The sequence below is a fragment of the Scyliorhinus canicula genome, chromosome 14, assembly GCF_902713615.1.
Source record: "Scyliorhinus canicula chromosome 14, sScyCan1.1, whole genome shotgun sequence".
Classification (NCBI taxonomy): Eukaryota; Metazoa; Chordata; class Chondrichthyes; order Carcharhiniformes; family Scyliorhinidae; genus Scyliorhinus; species Scyliorhinus canicula.
The window spans coordinates 88,086,230-88,106,275 of record NC_052159.1 but is presented as its reverse complement, the minus strand read 5'-3'; the positions used below and the strand labels follow the sequence as shown (position 1 = coordinate 88,106,275).

Below are 20,046 nucleotides of genomic sequence, written 5' to 3'. Positions count from 1 at the left end.
AAATGCAGGCTGACTTTACGTAGGGCAAGCTATCTCGAGCTGCTGCTAGCCTCTGGATAGATGTGGAGCCATTCAACAGTGTGCTGTTTAGTGCTGCCTGTACACTACAATCAGCAGGCAGCATGAAGTCTGTGTGAGGTTACTCTCGCATCCCAAAACCTGCACTTTCAGTGTTATCCAACTATGAAGCACAAGATTCTTGCGTGCACACAATTGATAGAACATTAAAGATTTAGACAGGTACAGTGAAGGTTTACTTGGATGCTGCCATGTATGGGGAAAGATTTGAAACTTTTTTTTATTTGAAAAATACAGATCATGGGTATTAAATTGAAGTGTTTAAAATTATATTGCTGAAAAGAGACACATGTTGCTGAAGCTTTTGGTCTTGAACTTATCAGGACAAATTCAAGAATCCCAAATTTCAAATGATCACAACAATTTATACTACAAAAGAAGAGGGTGTTGATTGGTTGGCAAATTGACTCAAGGAGCTATAGTTTCCCATTGTGTTCTCCATGACAGTACTTTGGCCAATCAGCAACATGTCTCTCTTTTAATTCAGCAATGTGCAAGCTTTGCATTACCAAGTGACTGTTTAAAATTATAAGACTGGATAGATGGAAGCAAATTCTTTCCAGTGGTCGAGGGATCTAGAATGGCCCATGGATACAGATATTAAATGTAAGAATCAAGGTTCAAAAAACCTTTTAACATGTGAGACCATGAAGTTCACTCCCAAAGTTAATAGTTGAGGAGAGAATTATGTAAGCATTCAATGTGAAATTGGATAACGAAAGAAAGGAAAAAGAGTTGAAGGGTTATTGAAGTGTGTTGGATAAATTTGATTAGAACTATTTGCTTGCATGAAGTTAAACATTGACATTAACCGGTTGGGTTGAATGACCTATTTTCAGGTTTTAGCTCCTTGTATTCAGCTGTTAGCTAAAAATTCCGTACTTCAGGATAAACCCTGCATATACTGTGCCATAACCAATAATAATCCCCTTTTGAAACAATAGGAAGGTACTCAGTTCCCTGAAAAAATTCATATTGTTACCCATGGAGCTGATATAATACTTGGGGATGTTTAAAACACAACATTCCAGCTTCAGTTGTTCAAGTCAGGTCAATATGCGGTAGGGCTTCTTCCAGCAGGAGTGATTTTGTTCCTGTGATCATTTCTTATCAGTTAAACATTAAAAATAATAATTTAATGGGATTGATATTTATTTAATTAATGATTAATTACCGCTCAATGAACATGCAGTGTGTGATCACAATCATTCGGCTTTCGGTAAAGATGTGTAGCATAATGAAACAATGTATTGTGTGCAGCACAGTAGTTGTCAGCAAAAAAATAAGCTTTGAAGCAGCATCTACACAGGATATATGTTTCTGAAATAATGGATGCATTGAAATTACAATAAAGCAGTAAGCTTTTCCTGTGTTTAGACGATGCTATAATCAGTTGAGCTTTGTCCTGATGATTGCTGATTCCTTTTGGACTCCTCTGAAGTGAGTGTATTGCACTCAGGCTTTACTAGTTTAGTATTGAACTGTACATGGCAACCTAGGAATTCCAGCTGGTGAGATGGGCAGATGAACGGTTGAGTTCAGGCATTAACCTGCATCTTTTAAATTAGTTAAAACCTCTGTAAAAATAACGGACAAATTAATAATGTTGCATCCAAGTTCACCTACTCGTAATTGTTGGGTTTATATCTGAAAGACCTTTTTGTTAAAAACGAATTGTTTATTTTGCAAATACAAAAGTAGCAATATTGTACGTATTGTAATATTTTGCACATTCAAATTGCATGCCTTGTAGCAACAAGTTACTTTGCTACGGGTTATTTATTTTCAAAAATTGCACACCAATCGTATAGGATATGAGAATAAAATAAGACAATTCCATCAAATCTCCAATTAATAATAAATTTAGCCAATTTATCAGTTAATTGGAATTTGCCCACAGGAGAGAAAAAGTTGGAATAAATCAATCTGCATTAATTTTGTGTACTTCCTAGTCCCAAGTACGTACACTGACTTAGGAAGTAATATGTATGCATGAAATTAGATTCTAGCTGTGGCATGCGAAGAGGAAAATGAATGATTTTTCAATGCTGTAAATGGAACATTATTTTGTGGAATTGTATTTTGGTTATTCAACTAATAAACTAGATGTTTCTTGTAGCCAGTTCTTTATCATAATCACTTTTATCTACGTGCCACATCACTGCACACCATGGAGCCTTAACATTTACTCAAGGTTTTGTCAGTGTTCATATTAAGTTATGTCCATTTCAAAAGGCTTATATGAAATCGCCTTAATGTTTGGATTTGGGATTCAACCACCAAAGATGCAATAGTGCAAATAGCACCAAGTTCTTAACCTGTGGGCCCATAAAAATCAAACCGAATGCACCAGTGAATAAAGTAATTCGCAAAAAAGTCAAAGGGCAATTTTTTAATGCTGGAGTTATCATGATATTGAAAACATTGTCTAACAGAATGCTGGAAGCAGATTCAGTGGTAACTTTCAAGCCAGAATTGGATGTGTACTCGGAAAGGAAAAGCATGGACTGCTTTGGGCAACATGCAGGGCACTGTGACTAACTTGATAGCTTTATTTAAGAGCTGGCACAGGGACAAGTGGGCTGAATGGTCTTCTGTGCTTTAATATTATGTGAAATGTAAGGACAGGTAGCACTAATTTGCTCAGACTTTCAAGGTAAGATATGGGCATGAGGTTTGCATGTTTTTGCAGTTGAGACAATTCCTGATTCACAGGATGATTGAAATAGTGAAGTTAATGCAGCCTCTAGAAAAGTTTTTCTACTTTTTTCTTCCAGAGATGATTGGAAACAGTATAAGCTCAGACGACTTTACTTCATTTGGGTGTGCAGGGAAATTCAGTCCTTTCTCTGGTTTGCAGATCTGCTCTGCATTTTACATGACAAGGTAAGCCAAGCAATCTTGTTAGTGTTATGCAGGGTAAACATTTGTACAGTTTTTCTGAGGCTTGTTCTGTTCTCAGTGATTTCATGTCATGCTAGGCTGAAGATGGGCTAACGGTTTGGATTTGTCTGGGAATAGCATTGTTCTAATGAGAGTGTTCATTATAGAATGATTATTATCTGGTATTTTATCAGTTTTTTAAACAATGGGCTCGATTCTCTGTTCCTCCAGCCGCGTGTTTCTTGGCGGTGCGCCTTTTGCTGGCGGTGGGATTCTATCTTCCCACAGCTTGTCAATGGGATTTCCCATTGAAACCACCTCGCGCCACCACGAAACCCGTGGGTGGGGTGCACTGCTAGCAGGAAAATAGAATCCCAACTGATGTGTTGGGCACTTTGGATCCATGAAGCAGACATAGGCCACCAACACTGAAGATGGTTCAACACTATTTTATTAACTCTTATAAAATGCTAGACATACTATTACTGTGGGTTTACACGATGCTAGATTAGCTAGAGACCTGTGCCTGTCCGAACCAGTTGAATCACTCAGCACATGGTGAGAGTCTGTGCTGTACTTGATGAGCTCTTGTGCTTCTGAGAGGCAGCATCCTGAATGAGCGGGAAAAGTGATGCCCTCTGTCTTTATAGTGTGTGTGTTCTAACTGGTGATTGGCTGCGGTGTTTGTGCATGTTGATTGGTCCTAGTGTATGTCCATCAGTGTGTGTGTCTGCACCATGATATACTGGTGTATATTATGACACCAACGACCGGAGAATTTGGGCCATTGCATGTTTAAATGTTGCAGCAGTTTCGTCAAATTCACAATCTGAGGCAATCTCTTTAGAATTGCTTGGTGTGCTAACAGTTAGAACATAGAACATAGAACAGTACAGCACAGAACAGGCCCTTCGGCCCTCAATGTTGTGCCGAGCCATGATCACCCTACTCAAACCCACGTATCCACCCTATACCCGTAACTCAACCCCCCCCCCCTTAACCTTACTTTTATTAGGACACTACGGGCAATTTAGCATGGCCAATCCACCTAACCCGCACATCTTTGGACTGTGGGAGGAAACCGGAGCACCCGGAGGAAACCCACGCAAACAGGGGGAGGACGTGCAGACTCCACACAGACAGTGACCCAGCCGGGAATCGAACCTGGGACCCTGTTACTGTAGAAAATAGCAAATAACCCAACAGAAATAAAAATCAGACTGTGAAAAGGACAGTTTTGAATTATCCCCATAAGTTATATTTTAAAAGACTTGCTTTTGTACTAAATTAACCAATAACTGTCAGGGTGGGTCGAGTACTGTTAACTACTTACTTGAAGGTATCTTTATACAGCTTGTCAGGACGGGTTTACTGAAATAATCACAATATAATTACTCATGTGTTGGTTATTTTCAGTCCATCATTTGCTCAGTTAAACAGAGAATTGAATGTGTTGTATTGGGAGGCACGGTAGCACTGTTGCTTCACAGCGCCAGGGACCCAGGTCCGATTCCCAGCTTGGGTCACTGACTATGCAGAGTCCGCCAACAGGGTATGTCAGTCAGCAAGCTGCCTCCACCTCTGCTGTCAGGGATGCACCAAGATGTAGCGATAGGGTAAGAAAAATGAAGAAATACTGAGAGCACAAGAATAGCATGCCTGTTCACAGTCTGTACATACTTTTCACGTCCGTAAATATAACTTTTTTCAGTCAACCTCTCCCCTCATGTGTGCCTCTTCTTGCTGATGATACTGAAGATATGCCCCATGGTCAGTCAGGTGACCCTGCTCCCAATCCCACCCTCCTCCCACCCATCATAGATGTAGCATCGCTTGCGACAGGTCTATTGTGTCTCGCATCATCTTTTGACTGTTCTCTGCACAGTATCAACATGAGTGAAGCCTCTGTCTCTAAGAGCTTGGTGGTTGGATAATGCAACCCTGAGACCTGCTTCAGGGGTACATATCATGTTGCCTCATGTGTTTAGAAGCTGGAGGCTGCTTTCATCTCCTGAGGCATTGAAGAATGCTCAGTGGGGATCTTACAGGATTGAATGGTGATGCACATTGAATCAGTGCATCTTTCATTGGCCTCAATATAATGTCCATCAGCCTTGAGTGTTCTTTACATATGCACCAAAATTCTGGGCTCTTATGTGCTCCTGGTGGCCTGCAGCGTTATCTCAAGTCGGTGTGTACATCTAAACATCACCTCAATATCAGTTCCCGTGTCCATGCAGTGGAGCTATGGACTTCACTGACAGATGTTGAACTTTGTGATTCTTGTGAGATGATTAAAACTCTGCAAAATAAGAGGTGTGTGTCAAGGCCCCACCAGAGTTTGAGATGGGAGACGTTGTGCTGGCTAGCATCTCTTGACATTAACCCTGTGCCAGCTCTCTGCTGGCTATGTGCTCGTTACAATGGCATTGATGTGACTGGCTTGCATCTGCATATGTCAGACTGTTGGAATGAAAATGTGGAGGCCTCACATGGGATCAGAGCGAAGCTCCAATACATGTGATGTGTTCTCTTTATTACCAAAGATTAGGGTATTTAAGGGTGAGATTGAGTGTCAGCACTTTTGGGCTCACAGGTGCCAAGGCTGGGCCAATGGAAAGTTGGGAGACGCCAAATGGAGACATGGTCATGAGTGTTTGACAGACATCAGACTCTGCTGCCCCTGAGGTTTTCATGGTCCAGGTGAAAAGTGAGTCAAAGTGCAGGCTCACATCCATTCCTGAGCATTGCAGGTGACTGTCCTGAAGATCAGTATCAGGCTCAGTATGATGATGAGGCCTGAACACCTGCCTTGCATGAACAAGTGAAGAGATCCCACGTGGTAATTCAGCTTGGGCCTCAAACATCAAGGTGAGAACCACTGAGTGATGTTCATCCTCCTTGAGGCACCTTGCCAGACTGCAGTCATACTGCCGTGGGTGTGCTGAGGATTGCAGGTTGCTCCCACTTCTTGAAGGCTGCAGCAGGCAGTGGAGTCTCGGGGAGATGCTTGAAGAGGCAGCACCATCTCAATTCTATTCACAACTCCCTATTGGAGTTATTATCCCATCACAGAAAGGCCACATGATTCAGTGGCTGCCTTACATCCCAAGGATGAGTACTTCATGACCCAACAGTATAACTATTCATTCAGAGTCTGATGTGCTTCGTTGAGATGATGAGGATCACAACAAAGGTGTTAAATGGATTCAGAATGGGGGCACTGGTGAAAAAGGGTTGTCTGAGCTATTTGTTATCATCATCCTCCAAGAAACCGGTGGCTAAAAGCATTGCACATGTAGTCCTGTCTCATCTGGCCCATGCTATAGTCTCTTTCTCTGGTGCCTCCACTGCCTCACCCTCATCGAGCTCAGCCCTCTCAATGTCCTCATCATCAGAGGAGACATATAGCTCCTCCACTTCCCGTTCTGGAAAGGCAGCCCCTCTTTGGAGCACCAGGTAAAGTGAAGCAAGCCATAATGATATGAAATACTCACTGGGGGGAGTGCTGGAGTGCACTGCCTGACATGCCCAGACCACAAAAATGCATCTTCAAGATGCCAGTGGTCTGCTTAATCAATGAGCGTGTTACAGAATGAGCAGCATTCAACCTCTCCTCTGAAGCACTTTGTGGCTGCCAGGCAGGCACCATCAGCCATGTCTTTTGTGGGTAGCTTTTGTCACCAACGAACCACCCTGGTTGAGCTGAGGACCCTTGAAGATCTGTGGCACCTATGAGTGAATCAATCTATGAGTCATGGGAGCTCCCAGGATAACTCGCACAGACCTGCATAATCTGCTTGTGGTGGTTGTAAACCAGCTGAACATCGGGAGGGTGGAACCCTTTCCCGTTGATGAATCATAGTGGCTGCTGCCAGGGAACTGTTAAAGGCACATGACCATAGTGTCTGGCACCCTGCGCCTGTGGGAATCCTGAGATTGCTGCAAATCGCACTGCTCGGACAGCCTGGCTGGCTTCATCCAGGCAGAACTCCGGAGTAATTGTGCACCCTGCCACATAAGGCATCAGTAACCTCTCAGTTTCTGAACAGATGTTTGAGAAATCCCCCAGAGGTTCCCAGTTGGACCCTGGAATGAGTCACTCACAAAGAGGTTCAGAGCAGCACTCACTTTGAGAGCCACTGGCAATGGATGGCCTCCAAGTCTCTGCATCATCAACTCTCCTGGAGAATGTTGCAGATGTGAGCCACTCTATCCCTTGACATGCAAGGGCATCTACAGCACTGTCTCTCAGTCATCTGGCATTATGAGAGCATCTTCCACTCAATGGGTCGGTCACCCTCAGCTTCAGGGTCTCGAGCAGAGCTCCACTGGCACTTGGTACATCAGGGTGAGGTTCACCCCTTTGCTTAGCCTGGCGGTGACTGTGTCGCCCCCCCCCCCCCCCCCCCCCCCCCACCCTCTCAGTTGTCTGATTGCCAGGACAGATACAACATTGGCTGTTCCATCCATTATGCACTCGTGCTCTTCTCTGCGGAAACATTGACCAGATACATGAATGAACAGAAACCTCCCATGTTGATGGTCCAAGTCGTGCACTCGGGAGTCACTGTGAAGCCCATGCGTTGCTTTCATCACAACCAACCCATCGTCTTTGGAGTCCTGGTAGCGGCTTCTGGATCACCACCGCGACCAAATACCACAGGCATGATAGGTCTTTTACACAGGGTTTGGATCTGACTGAGTTCTGCCAGGCGATAGAACATTTAGTCAGGACACTGTCAAACTGAATCATTTGGTTTACACAGCAGCCCGAACTTGCTCGAACGTAACAACAGTATACACTGGGGGAGGGTCTTTCAAATGCTGAACCTGCCAACTGGGGCTATAAGTCTCATTACAGCTGGATCTTTCTGACACAAGATTTCCTACGAGAGGGGAAAAGGATCTTTGGAAGCTAATGCAAAAATGGCCCCAGTTGACAATAGGCTCTCCCAGGAAAGCGCAACCTGAGTTAAGATGTCACAATCTCTAAATTGACATTTGACTGTTCCTAACATTTCTCAGCTGTGTCTTCCTCTCCATTTGGGTACCTCTTCAATTGGCCCACAAATGCAGTGATTGACTCCTCCCACAAGCCCTGAATGCCCTCCCCTGGCAATTTCTTCAAAGCTTCATTATCAACTGCGCAATCGGATCAGCTAAAATGGTGGTGCTGAATTTTTACTACGAGACCAGTTTCCAGAACTCAGCTCCCATTACCGTCAGGGTCCTTTCCATCGTACTGGAGGAGGATCATGTGCAGATTTATCTTCCCCCATTGACTGGAGAGTTGCTGGCCAATCAGTTTGGCCGGCAGCTCTGCAAGGTGGGACTTCCGCCTGGTGGTAGGTGGAAGTCCCACCTCTGCTAATCAACGTGAAATGGCATCGGGCCTACTGGAGTCGGCGGGATGCATTCCCTGCTGACTTCTCAGCCGTGCCTCCCTGGATCCTGAAAATTCCAGACCATTGTCTCAGTCAGAATGAAGAAAATGACACGGACGCGCTTGAGATCTGTTTATAATGGCTGTAGCATCGCAATGTAAAATAGCCTAGGCAAACAATTGTGGGTTTTTTTAATGAATACTTGACAGAAAATCAGAACCCCTTCTAAATGTGTATAAAGATTAACATTCATTCACCTGAAGAAGGAGCCGTGCTCCGAAAGCTCGTGTTTGAAACAAACCTGTTGGACTTTAACCTGGTGTTGTAAGACTTCTTACTATAAAGATTAACACATGCCACATAATATTACATAAGAATTTATAATCTGATATTAACTGGGCAATTTGCATTTCTGAAACAATTTTACAGTTTTAATGTCGGAAGAGAGGACCAATACCTACTCTCAGGCTAAGGGTAGGTCAGTAAAATATTCGAAGGAGAGTACGTGCCTCCATTTTACCTCAATTAATATTTGTAAGCAATGCAGGCTCGGTTTCCCAGTGTTTCATAATCACAGGATCTCCAATGATTCAACTTTACAATCCGCCAGGATCTCCAATTTCATCTTCACACCCCGACAACCTCTGGCTTAACTGCTTTGCAGTACCTGGCTGCGTCCCCACTCAACAAACAGCCCGGTCAATTATAGTCATACAATACAGAAGAGGTCCTTCGGTCCATCAAGTCTGTAACGACAAGACGGCCCCCGAAACTATGCCAGTCCCACTTTCCAGCACTTGGCCCATAGCCTTGAATGTTTTAACATTTCAAGTGCTCATCCAAATTATTTTTAACGTTAGTAAGGTTTCCCACCGCTACTATCCTCCCAGGCTGTGCATTCCAGACTCCCATCATGCACTGGGTGAAAATAATCTCTCCTCAAATTCTCTCCAAACCTCCTTCCCCTCATCTTAAAATTATGCCCTTTCATTATGGACCCTTCAAAAAAGGGGAACAGCTGCTTCTTACCCTTTATAATCTTATACACCTCGATCAGGTTCCCCCCTCTCAGCGTTAGAGTCTTAGAATTTCTACAGAACAGAAAGAGGCCCATCGGCCCATCGCATCTGTGCCAGTCATAAAACACATATTTACGCTAATCCCATTTTCCAGCACTTGGCCTGTCGCCTTGTACGCTCTGACATTTCAAATGCTCATCTTTTTAAATGCTGTGAGGGTTCCTGCCTCTACCACCCTTTCAGGCAGTGAGTTCCAGATTCCCAAAGCCCTCTGGGTGAAAATATTTTCCTCACATCACCTATAAACATCTTGCCCATTACCTTAAATCTATGTCCCCAGGTTATTGATCCCTCTACAAAGGGAAAAGGTTCCTTCATATCTACCCTATCCATGGCCCTCACAATTTTATACACCAAAATGCGGGTGCCCCTTAGCCTTCTCTGTTCCAAGGAAAACATCCTCAGCCTACCGTGGATAGCACAGTGGTTAGCACTTTGGCTTCACAGCGCCAGGGTCCCAGGTTTGATTCCCTACTGGGTCACAGACTGTGCGGAGTCTGCACATTTTCCCTGTGTGGGTTTGTTCCGGGTGCTCCGGTTTTCTCCCACAGTCCAAAGGCCTGCAGGTTAGGTGGATTGGCCATGATAAATTGCCCTTAATGGCCAAAAAGGTTAGGAGGGGTTGTTGGGTTAGGGGGATAGGGTGGAAGTGAGGACTTAAGTGGGTTGGTGGAGACCCGATGGGCCGAATGGCCTCCTTCTTCGCTGTATGTTCTATGTTCTATCTAGCCTCTCTCGATATTTGAAATGCCCCAGTCCAGGCAACATTCTGGTGAATCTCCTCTGCACCATTCCTACTGCAATCACGTCCTTCCTATAATGTGGCGACCAGAACTGCACACAGTACACCTGCTGTAGCCTAACAAGTGTTTTGAACAACTCCATCATAACCTCAGCATGTCTGACAGCAATTGTTGAGAGAAGGGAGTTAAAGAGTCATCTAGACTCGAAACTTTGCCTTCTCTCTCCACAGATGCTGTCAGCTCTGTGATGTTCTTTGTGTTGCTAATTTCAGTATGGTTGGCGTAGTGTTCACAAAGACCACAAATAGCTTTAAATTGAACAAAGCTATAAATTTATTAACAGTACTTAATTGGATTTGACGCTTACTCCTATATAATACGCAGTTGATAATAAACATATAATCTACACTCATCTCCTACTAATCTCTACACTATTATATTTACTATGATCTGCTCACACTTACACTATCTTTCCTTCAGCCTGTTCTCTAGCTTTCTCCTCAACCTCTCACCCACAAGGCTTAGCATCAATGTCTTGGATAGTTGTACATCCAGCTCCCTCTAGTGGTTGACTTAGACATTACATTAACCCTTGCAGTTCTTTACATTTATGATAATGTCACGAGACCTGCTGCGATTGTCCAGTATTTTCTGTTGTTGTTTCGGATTCCAGCATGTGCAGTAATTTGCTTTTATCCACCATAACCTCCCTGCTCTTATATTCTGTGGTTCAGCTAATAAAGGCCGGTATCACATGTACCTTCTTAAAAACCTTATCTACCTGTCCTGGTATGTTCAGGTATCTATGGCCATGCACACAAAGTTCCCTTTGATCCTTCGTATTTCAGGGGTCCTACCATTCATTGTATATTCCCTTGCCTTGTCCGTCCTGCCAAAATTTATTATTTCACATTTTTCAGGGCTAAGTTCCATTTCCCACTGTCCTGCCCATCTGACCAGCCAGGCTTTTCTCCTCACTATTTATCACACCACCAATTTTTGTGTCATGTACAAATATTGATCATACCTCCTACAGTCATGTCCAGATCACTAATGTACACTACAAACAACAAGGGACCAGAAACAACCTCTGTGGTACATGATGTGTTGGGTACTCTGGATCTGTGGAGACTGCATTTACCTTAGCAGTAACATAGACAGGCTACCAACACTTGTAGAAGTACATCTCTATTTTATTTAACTATGAGCTGTTAAACATACTTGCACTGTGGGTCGACACTATGTTAGATTGTCTGAAGACCTAAGCCTAACCTGACCAGCCTATACTGCTAGCACATGGTGGATGTTTGTGCGACTGACTGCGGGCTCTGTCTGTCTCAGAGGCTGCATCCTGAATGAGCGGGAATACTAGTGCCCTCTGGCTTTATAGTGAGCGTGCCCTAACTGGTGATTGGCTGTTGTGTTGTGTGTGTTGATTGGTCTTGCAGTGTGTCAGTCAGTGTGTCAGTCAGTGTGTGTCTCTGCACCATCATATACTTATGTGTATATTATGACAGTACACCACTGGATTCAGGCTTCCAGTCACAAAAACACCCTTCAACGATCATCCTCTGCCTCCTGCCACTGAGCCAATTTTGGATCAAATTTGCTAAACCGCCCTGGATTCCACAGTCTGCAGGTGGTGCAGTACACAGGACTGAGCTCCCCTGCCAGAATTTAATTAAAAGACTTCTCTTAAATTTCTACCCAGTCAAACTTTACTTAAGTTTGTTTTTAAAAAGCCAGAACTCTTACCTTAATGTAGCTTTCAAGTGGAGAAAACAGTGTACCCTCTACCTACCAATCAGCTCTCTCCTTTGTACCACTAGCTACCAGTCAGCTCTCTCCCTTTGTACCCACTAGCTACCCGTCAGCTCTCTCCTTTGTACCACTACCTACCAGTCAGCTCTCTCCTTTGTACCACTAGCTACCAGTCAGCTCTCTCCCTTGTACCCACTACCTACCAGTCAGTTCTCTCCTTTGTACCACTAGCTACCAGTCAGCTCTCTCCTTTGTACCCACTACCTACCAGTCAGCTCTCTCCTTTGTACCACTAGCTACCAGTCAGCTCTCTCCCTTGTACCCACTACCTACCAGTCAGCTCTCTCCCTTGTACCCACTAGCTACCAGTCAGCTCTCTCCTTTGTATCAACTACCTACCAGTCATCTCTCTCCTTTGTACCCACTACCTACCAGTCAGTTCTCTCCCTTGTACCCACTACCTACCAGTCAGTTCTCTTCCTTGTACCCACTACCTACCGGTTAGCTCTCTCCTTTGTACCCACTAGCTACCCGTCAGCTCTCTCCCTTGTACCCACTACCTACCAATCAGCTCTCTCCTTTGTACCCACTAGCTACCGGTCAGTTCTCTCCCTTGTACCCACTACCTACCAATCAGCTCTCTCCTTTGTACCCACTAGCTACCGGTCAGTTCTCTCCCTTGTACCCACTACCTACCAGTCAGCTCTCTCCCTTGTACCCACTACCTACCAGTCAGCTCTCTCCTTTGTACCCACTACCTACCGGTCAGCTCTCTCCTTTGTACCCACTACCTACCGGTTAGTTCTTCCTTTGTACCCACTACCTACCAGTCAGTTCTCTCCTTTGTACCCACTACCTACCAGTCAGCTCTCTCCTTTGTACCCACTACCTACCGGTCAGTTCTCCCTTTGTATCAACTACCTACCAGTCATCTCTCTCCTTTGTACCCACTACCTACCAGTCAGTTCTCTCCCTTGTACCCACTACCTACCAGTCAGTTCTCTCCCTTGTACCCACTACCTACCGGTTAGCTCTCTCCTTTGTACCCACTAGCTACCCGTCAGCTCTCTCCCTTGTACCCACTACCTACCAATCAGATCTCTCCTTTGTACCCACTAGCTACCAGTCAGTTCTCTCCCTTGTACCCACTACCTACCAGTCAGCTCTCTCCTTTGTACCCACTACCTACCGGTCAGCTCTCTCCTTTATACCCACTACCTACCGGTTAGTTCTTCCTTTGTACCCACTACCTACCAGTCAGTTCTCTCCTTTGTACCCACTACCTACCAGTCAGCTCTCTCCTTTGTACCCACTACCTACCAGTCAGCTCTCTCCCTTTGTACCCACTACCTACCGGTCAGTTCTCCCTTCGTACCCACTACCTACCAGTCAGCTCTCTCCCTTTGTACCCACTACCTACCGGTCAGTTCTCCCTTTGTACCCACTACCTACCGGTCAGTTCTCTCCCTTTGTACCCACTACCTACCGGTCAGTTCTCTCTCTTGTGCTGAAGTCACTTTTCAGAAATTGACATCAACTCTTCTGGTGCCACTGCGTGTGTGACTGCTCTGCCCCACCCCTCTTCTCCCTCACAGGTCAGCTCCTGTAACTGGAACTTAACTTATTATCTATATTCCTCAGTTGTTTATATACATTGATTTTATATATTAGGTCCTTTCCCCCTTTCCTTCGAATTCCCACTGTCTCTAAATTCCGAATTAAGCCACTCTGATCAAAGCCACTCCGTTTCAGAACCGCTCTGTTCAGTCTGCTCTCTGCTCCAGAGAAAACAACCTGAGCCTATCCAGCCTCTCATCATAGCTCAAAAGCTCCAACCATGGCAAACTCCTGGTGAATCTGCTCTGCATCCTCAGCAGTACAATTACATCCTTTCTATAGTGAGGCGACCAGAACTGCACACAATATTCTAGTTGTGGTCTAACCGAAGTTTTGTACAGCTCTAACAGAACCTCCCTGCTCTTATAATCTATGCCACCCAGCACTGATCCCTGTGATACACCACTGAACAACATCCTCCAGCCACATAAACAGCCTTCTACCGCGACCCTCTATCTCCTACCACCACATCAGTTTTGGGTCCAACTTGCCAAGTTACACTGGATCTCATGTGCTTTTACCTTCTTCATCAATCTCCCATGTGGGACCTTGTCAAAGGCTGAAATCTACATAAACTACAACGGCTGCACTATCCTCATCCACACATCCGATCACTTCCTCGAGAAATTCAATCAAATTTGTTAGGCATGACCTCCCTCTGACAAAGCCATGCTGACTGCCCCTGGTCAAACCTTGCCTCTCCAAGTGGAGATTGAGTCTGTCCATCGGAATTTTCTCCAATAGTTTCCCTAGCACTGATGTGAGACTTACTGATCTGTCATTCCCACACTTCTTGAAAAATGGAACCACATTAATTGTCCTCCAATCCCCTTCACCTCTCCTGTGGTCAGAAACGAAAAAAAAATTTGGGTCAGAGTCCCTGTAATTTCCTCCCTTGGGTGGAATTCAACGACCCCCCGCAGGGTCGGGGAATCGCCCGGGACCTTTGTAAATCCCGCCCCTGCCTTGGCCGGGATTCTCCTCCACCCGGGAATCAGCGGGGGCGGAAATCGCGCCCCATTGGTTGGCGGGCCCCCCCGCGGTGAATCTCCGGCCGGCCGAAGTCCCGCCGCTGTCAGGCCTCTCCCGCCGACGTGGTTTAAACCACCTCTGGTGCCGGCAGGAGCAGGCGGCGCAAGCAGGTCCTGGGGGGGCACAGGGCTATCGGACCCCCACGGTGGCCTGGCCTGCCATCGGGGCCCACCGATCAGCGGGTGGGCCTGTGCCATGGGGGCACTCTTTTTCTTCTGCCGCCACCATGGCAGAGGCGGAAGAGACCCCCTCCACCGCGCATGCGCCGGGGTGATGTCTGCGGCCGCTGACGCTCCGGCGCATGCGCGGCATCATGCCGACCGGCGAAGGCCTTTTGGCCAGTCCCAACGCCAGTCGGCGGGGCGCCAAAGGCTGTTGGTGCCGGTCGGCGGAGTGGGGGGGCCACTCCGGCGTGGGCCTAGCCCCTAAAGTGCGGAGAATTCTGCACCCTTGGGGAGGCTCGACGCTGGAGTGGTTCTCGCCACTCCGGTAGGCCGGGACACCCTGTCCCGCCGGGTAGGGGAGAATCCAGGCCCTGTTCTCCCACAGTAACCTGGGATACAACTCATCTGGACCTGGGGATTTTTCTACTTCTAAACCAGCCAAAACCTCCAATACCTCTTCGCTGCCTATGTCAAACTGTTCAAGGACCTGACAGTCCATCTCCCTGAATTCTGTACCTACATCCTCCTTCTCTCGAGTGAAGACAGATATGAAGTATTTGTTTAATACCCTACCAATGTCCTCCAGCTCCACGCAACATGGCTGAACTCCCTCTGTCTTGGTTCCTTTACTATATTATGGTATAAATAATAGTATAACTCACTGTCGTGTGAGTTTAAAACTCCTCCCAGCAGCACTAGCAAACCCACCCGCAAGGATGGTTGTCCCGGTCTGGTTCAGATGTACACCATCCTGCTTGTTCATGTCCCACCTTCCCCAGAAATGGCCCCAGTGATCCAGGAATCAAAAAACCTCCCTCCTGCACCAACTCTTGAGCCATGCATTAATCTTCGCTAGTCTCCTATTTTGGTATTCGCTAGCATGTGGGATCAGGAGTAATCCAGAGGTTATAACCTTTGAGGTCCTGCTTTTTAATCTGCTGTCTAATTCCCTGAATTCTTGATGCAAGACCTTATCCTTCATTCTACCTATATTGTTGCTATCAACGTGTACCACGACCTCTGACATATCACCCTCCCTCTTTAGGATGACCTGCAGCTACTCATTAACATCCCTGACGCTAGGTCCGGGGAGGCAACACACCATCCTGGAGTCAGTTTTGCAGCGCAGAAATTGCCTGTCTGCTTCCCTAACTAATTAATCCCCTGTCAACATTGCTTCTGCTTCCTCCTCTCCTGTACGGTCAGGAGGTAACTTCAGGCTTGTGGTGCCAGAAACTTGGCTCTGACTGAACTCCCTTGAGGAACCAGCACCCTCATCAACTTCCAAAATGGATAACCTATTTGAGGGCAGGACCCGATTTAAGAGTGGGACCTTGGGGGACTCTTGCACCACATACCTATTTCTCTTGGACTGCCTGGTGGTCACTATTCTTTCCTCCAGTCCCATGAGCTGTGGCATGACCACCTCTCTAAGCATGCTATCCACATAAGTCTCAGCCTTGCGGATGTGCCACAGTGTCTCCAGCCACTGCTCAAACTCCAAAACCCTGAGCTCAGGTTTCTGCAGTTGGGAGAACCTCCTGCGCATGTGGTCAATTAGGATGCCGGGAGGGTCCATGAGTTCCCACATACGGCAAGTCACACATTCCACTCGACTGACCTCACCTGCCATGACTTAAATGTTATTTTGACTTGCTTGTTCCCTTTTCTAATTACTTGAGCTCCTTTTACCTTAACTTAGTCTCCTTGTCTAATTCTACTTCAGCCTACTTATCCTTGTATTATTTATTATAATTACTTATCACCTTACTATGCTGGCTCTGACTTTCACTTATCCCCGATGCTTCTCAATTAATCCCTTAATATTACACTTGTCTAATTCACTACTATTTAGGGTCAGTCCGTAATGTTAGTTACTTGCTAGCCAAGTCCAACCTTACTTACCCAATCAGCTGCTTCCCCTTGCCCTGTGCTACCTGCTGAATCCTGCCATCACTTCAGGAGCTCCACCTCGGAATTCAGTGAAGACATGCTTTCTCCAGCCTCTGGTGCTCTGTGCCTCTGACCCACGCTGTGCTGCTCCTTTTAAGGTGGCCCAGGTGCTCCGTCCAGCTACTCCCCACCAGGTTTGCTCTCTCTCTCTGACCTCCGGTGCTCTGTGCCTCTGGCCCACGCTGTGCTGCTCCTTTGAAGGTGTCCCATGTGCTCCGTCCAGCTACTCCCCACCAGGTTTGCTCTCTCTCTAACCTCCGGTGCTCTGTGCCTCTGGCCCACACTGTGATGCTCCTTTTAAGCTGCTTTGATTAGCTGCTCCCCATCAGGTTCACACTCTCTTTGGCCTTTGATGCTCTATCAAGCTAGCTATCAGGTGGGAAACCTTTCAAAAAAATTAATCATGGGACCTATGGTGAAATCTGATAAGATGTGTTGGAATCCATACTTCCAACCCCCCCCCCCCCCCCCCCCCCCCCCCACCCCACTCTAGCCATCATCTGACTGCATGTCTGAGCTTCAAGTAAACATCTGGGTCGAAGACAGATTCATCCATAGGAAGTGGAAGTGGTGAACCAAATCACTTTGAAATGGTCAATGAGCTTGGAGAAACATAACCCAGCATTTAGTCAACTTGTACTCACCAACAAAAATGTTCTTTTTTGGTTCAAAATAGCAGGCCTGCACATGTGCTGTTATGAGAAATGGAAAACATATTATTGGGGTAAAGTGGAGGGAGTTGTAGCTCGTGTCTAAATGTTTCTACTTGACCTACGTCTCTCAGACATGCAATAATTATAATTGAATAAGGGCTACTGAATCTACTACTCCCTCCTTTTGCCGTCCCACTCTCTACCTCAAATCACACAAGACAGACATATGCACAGAGAGAGGGAGTGATAAAAATAAAGAGGTTTAATACAAAATGGAAGATGAGTGTCCTTGCTTCGGATGTTGACATCGTTGCAGCAACAGGTTGTTCTTCCAGGATGCAGAGTGATTGCAAACCAGCGGTTGGATTGCTAACAAGGATATTTTGGCAGTAACATTCAGTCAGAACTCCCAGACTGTAGGATACGCTCTAGGGAGTCATTTTTACTTGTATTAACCTGGGCCTTCGCTCAGAAGAACAGCCTCAGGCCAGTTTGATTCTTAAGACTCTCAATCTCACCCTCTCCCCAGTTTCCACCTGTGGTTCAAAGTTAGCTGGTTTCCAGACCCAACAGAATGTCCCCTAGCTTTACTGAGGAAAAAGAAGAGTTCCCCACACGAGATTTCAAAAAGGGTTTTTAAACAGCTGACCCTGCCTGCAGCTGCTGGCTGGATTGAATTTTCTTTGCAGCTCAATCTGGCTGTAGAGAGAAAGGTCTTTATCTTTACTTTGAACCTTCATAAAGAATTCATCAGCTGAGAGAGTTAAATCAGACCCTCCAGTTTCTGTTCAAAACTAAACTAAAAGCAAAACACAGCCCTACAGAGGTGGGTCCATCCCAGAATGGTCAGCACCAATCAGCATAGATTGTCAACTATGCCCCAGCAATCTGAAACAGCTCATTGGCTGACAGCCAAGTCCATCAAGATGTGTCATCATTGATGTCAGACCAAACAAGACATCTTGCTGTAGATTCCTTTTTTTTTGACATTAAAGGCGAAGTCCATCTTAAAGACCTACGTCCCTTCAAACTACCAGGTATCTGCAATTTGCCTGAGTTTGTCAGTATCATGCACCCTCCCTGGAAAATGTGCATGAATTGGATCTGGTGGTCACACACGAGCTGCACATTGAGGGAGTGGAAGCCTTTCCTGTTTACGAAGGGAACCTCCTTGTGCCGTGGGTCACAGAGAGCCCCCTTCACCTGTTGCAGACCAGCTCTCGTGCTGTAATAAGTAGAATGATCTGTTTCACTGGCTCCATACTGATAACAGTCATTTACCTGTGAGGGATGAGAGAGTCAGGCTGGTGTTGCAGCCGGAATACATCGGTACCTCCCCTGACCCCATTGCCTCTCAGACCTCGAAGCAGCCAGTCCCTGACTGTTTGCCACAGCTGCTGCTCACTCACAAGTCAGGTGCCCTCCCATCTCCATTGCAAAATTGGCCCCGGGCTAATGCCCTCGCCAAATCAGAGTCGCTATTGGGCTCCCGTTTGGTTCTCCCACCCCTTTTCCTCTATAACACTGTGGGTTCTGACAGGAGGGTTATATGCTTGTGCAGCCTTCATGGGTAGGGTCCTCCTTGGGGGTTAATGGATCCTCACTGGCAGGGGTTGGGGTCCAGCAAATAGGCAATCCCAGTGCCTCGCGAACCCATGCACACAAATGTTTAGCCCTGAACCCTGAGTATTCATCCCATTCCTGACTTTGAGACTGTGGTCAGCTGACATTGCTTTAAAAAAAATTTAGAGTACACAATTATTTTTTTTCCAAGTGAGGGGCAATTTAGTGTGGCCAATTCACCTAAATTGCACATCTTTGGGTTGTGGGGGTGAAACCCACGCAGACAAGGGGAGAATGTGCAAACTCCACATGGCCAGTGACCCAGGGCTGGGATTCGTACCTGTGTCCTCAGCACTGTAGTCCCAGTGCTAACCACTGCGCCGCGTGCTGCCCCCAGCTGACATTGTGTTAACTCTTGATGGGGAATTAGTTTGCCGAGCATGTATCTCAGGGATTTTAGAGGGCGCAAGTTTTTGCTTCAGGGATAGGCAAGGCTAATAGACACCCTTCTTATTTGGATTGCATAATTCCGAGATCTCACTGCTGTTGGGCCTTTACACTTAAGACTCCTGGACAGCCAATCCATTAACTCCACCATCCCCCCACACCCGGCTGGGCACCGTGTTGCCTTCTCTTTTGGGCTCTCATTAAGCCAGGCCATGCGACCCGGTTCCTTGACACTCATCACACCCCACCCCATGTAGCCCTCAGCCACAGCCACCCCATGCCACAGACATCAGACTAACACAGCCCTGTAAGAACTTTTAAACAAGAGAGAACAAACATCAGGACCATCCACACCAACTGCAACCCCCATCCCGGAAACCCCCTGCCCCCTCAGCTCCGGAACTGTCCAACAGACTCTGTCCCCTTGGATTCCCTGGTGCTTACCTCCTTCCTCCCTCTTGGAGGTCATGGCATCTGGTTCCAGTCTGTAAAAAGCAGAAGTAATTTGCGGAGTCTTGATGTCAAGCCTGGTGGGCGGGAAGTTTCAATGAGGGCTGAAGATGCAACACTAACCGCGCTAAGTACACTATAATGGATCCAAATTCATACAGATCAGATTCGCGCCCTTCCTGGGCATGAACCTGATTGCGGCATCGGGGAGGGAAGATTGCATTCTGAAATTTTGC

At 46.3% G+C, this 20,046-nt stretch overlaps 1 protein-coding gene across 3 annotated transcripts in view; it reads left to right on the top strand.

Moving 5' to 3' along the window:
* Nucleotides 1–20,046, top strand: part of LOC119977555 (NADPH oxidase 4) — a 239,104-nt gene that overhangs the window by 191,501 nt on the left and 27,557 nt on the right. For all 3 annotated transcript variants that reach the window (XM_038818627.1, XM_038818626.1, XM_038818625.1), the window contains one exon: nucleotides 2,856–2,964. In XM_038818627.1, coding sequence (XP_038674555.1) covers nucleotides 2,856–2,964 — 109 coding nt within the window. The remainder of the gene's footprint in view (nucleotides 1–2,855; nucleotides 2,965–20,046) is intronic.